Below are 2,500 nucleotides of genomic sequence, written 5' to 3'. Positions count from 1 at the left end.
GCTGCTGCTGCTGCTGCTGCTGCTGCTGCTGCTGCTGCTGCTGGTGGCGGTTCTGCGAGTGAGAACGCCGGTTTGCTGCAGCTTTCTCCACCTGTGCTGCAGCCTCTCGCGCTTAGCCCGCAGCAGCAGCCGCAAGTCCGCGTGGCCGTACCAAGTCCTCCGAAAAGCATCACTTTTGCTGCTGCTGGCCAACAAAAAGACCAAAACTGCGCACTCGGGGCTGCAGCTGCCTTTGGTGCAAATTACGTAGCTGGGGGGGGCCCCCGGCTGCTGCCTGGTGGGGAAGCGGAAGCGGGGCCCCGGGAGAGCGTCGCCCAGGTCTATGATGACGCAGCGCATGCAGTGCAGCGCAGCAGCAGCAGCAGCAGAACCTGCTGCAGCAGGACCTGCTGCAGCAGCAGACCTGCACAGCTCCACCAACACGTTCCCCGGCTTCGTGTCCCAGTTGATCAGCGGCCGCTGCAGCTCGCAGGCCAGCAGCCGCTGGCTGCGCACGAACTTGATGCTGATCTCCAGGGCCAGCAGCGCAGCAGCAGCACGAGACGGAGTTCTTAGCTGCTGCAGCACTTGAGTTAAAGTCCGGCCTTCTATTCTTTCCATGGCCACTCCGAGGACTCTGCTGCCGCTGGCTGCCAGCCCCCTGGCGGTCCAGAAGTAGCGGGGCACCGGCAGCAGCTTCCCCGGCAGCAGCAGCTGCTGCTGCTGCTGCTGCTGCTGCTGCTGCAGCTGCTGCAGCTGCTGCAGCAGCAGCTCGGGGTGCCCCGCGGCCGCGCCGCGGCCCAGCGCCTCCAGCTGCTGCAGCAGCGCAGCCTCCGCCGCACTCAGCCCGCGGCCGCTGCGCCGCGCTGCTGCTGCTGCTGCTGCTGCGCGCGAACCCCACAGCTGGCAGCAAAGACCCCGCAGCTGCAAACCCTCCTGCAGCACACTGTGAGTTCTGTACTTCAGTCTGCTTTCTTCTGTCTTGTCGATTTCCAGGAGCTTCAGTGCGAAGCGTCTGCGGGGCCCCAGCAGCTGCAGGTGCAGCGCCGCGAGGCCCTCTCCGTCCTCCACCACTGCTTCCTCCTCGGGGCCCCCTGCTGCTGCTGCTGCTGCTGCTGCTGCTGCTGCTGCTGCTGCTGGGTCCGCCACCCCCACCGCCTCCGCCTCCCACACGTCGAACTGGCAGTGACACTTCGCACTCAGCTTCCGCAGCAAACGCACCAGCAGACCCCCAAACTGAATGTCGTACTCCGGCTGCTGCTGCTGCTGCTGCTGCTGCTGCAGCAGCTGCAGCTGCAGCGGCTGCAGCGCCTGCAGCGGCTGCAGCGGCTGCAGCGGATACAACCCGCCGCCAACCAACGAAGACTCCACAGGCACCTGCGTCTGCTGCTGCGCGTGCGAGGGCTTCACCAACGGAGGAAACTCCAGCTGCTGCTGCTGCTGCTGCTGCTGCTGCTGCTGCTGCTGCTGCTGCAGCGAGCTGCGCGAACGCAGGAGGGCTCCGCTGTGCAGACACGCCGCTGCAAAACTCCCTCCTCGGCGAAGCAGGCTCGTCGGCTCAGGCGCAGGACCCTGCTGCTGCTGCTGCTGCTGCTGCTGCTGCTGCTGCTGCTGCTGCTGGCGCTTGATGTGGGACCCGCTCTTGTCTATTGAGTGCAGCAGTCGGTGGCTGAAGCCAAACAGGCCCTGGTGCTTTGAAGTACTCAGCTGCGGACTTGCGATTGCTGCTGCAGGTGCTGCTGCTGCTGCTGCTGCTGCTGCTGCTGCTGGGGGAGTATACGCCTTACTGAGCGCTCTATCCTCTGTTCTCTTCGGGCCCACTTCCGGGAGAATCTGCTGCTGCTGCTGCTGAAGGTGCTGCAGCATCTGCTGCTGTTGCAGGAGCTGGTGCCGGTGCTCTTTCTGCTGCTGCTGCTGGGACGCATAGAACTGCTGCTGCTGCTGCTGCTTCTGCTGCTGCTCCTCGAAGGTTCCCCGCCGGCCGTGGCCCTGTGCCGTAATTAGTCGGCAGACGTCTGTGTCTGCTGCTCCTCGCTGCTGCTGCTGCCAGATGGAGGCTTCAGAAGCAGCAGCAGCAGCTGCTGCTGCAGCTTCTGCTTCTTCCCGCAGCAACGTATCGTCCGCTGCAGCTGCTCCGACAGCAGCTGCTGCCGCAGCTCCTGCGCCCGGAGCAGCAGCACCAAGCGGGGCAGCAGCAGCAGCAGCTGCTGCTGCTGCTGCAGCAGGCGGGGCAGCAGCAGCAGCAGCAGCAGGACTTACAAGAGAAGAACCTGCAAAGAAACTGTGACGAGACAGCCGCTGCCCCATCAGCCGAACGCTGGGCCTAAAGGCCCTAGCGAATGCAGACAGAGCAGACTGAGTCATATGCTGATGCTGCTGCTGCTGCTGCTGCTGCTGCTGCTGCTGCTGCTGCTGCTGCTGCTGCTGCTGCTGCTGCTGCTTCTGCTGCCCGCTGGTGGTGCCGCTGCCGGGCTGCGCAGACGGCATCGCGGAACTCTCAGCCGCAGCGGCCGCCGCTGCA

At 65.2% G+C, this 2,500-nt stretch overlaps 1 protein-coding gene across 1 annotated transcript in view; it reads right to left on the bottom strand.

Annotated features, from left to right (window-relative positions):
* ENH_00036450 (hypothetical protein, conserved) overlaps positions 1-2,500 on the bottom strand; it is a gene marked incomplete at both ends in the record, with an annotated part of 5,458 nt that overhangs the window by 699 nt on the left and 2,259 nt on the right. Inside the window, one exon of the mRNA XM_013585132.1 lies at positions 1-2,495. This exon is cut by the window's left edge and continues 699 nt beyond it. Coding sequence (XP_013440586.1) covers positions 1-2,495 — 2,495 coding nt within the window. The remainder of the gene's footprint in view (positions 2,496-2,500) is intronic.

The sequence above is a fragment of the Eimeria necatrix genome, genomic scaffold (genome assembly GCF_000499385.1).
Source record: "Eimeria necatrix Houghton genomic scaffold, Enh_scaff267, whole genome shotgun sequence".
Classification (NCBI taxonomy): domain Eukaryota; phylum Apicomplexa; class Conoidasida; order Eucoccidiorida; family Eimeriidae; genus Eimeria; species Eimeria necatrix.
This window is presented reverse-complemented; position numbering and strand designations above follow the sequence as displayed.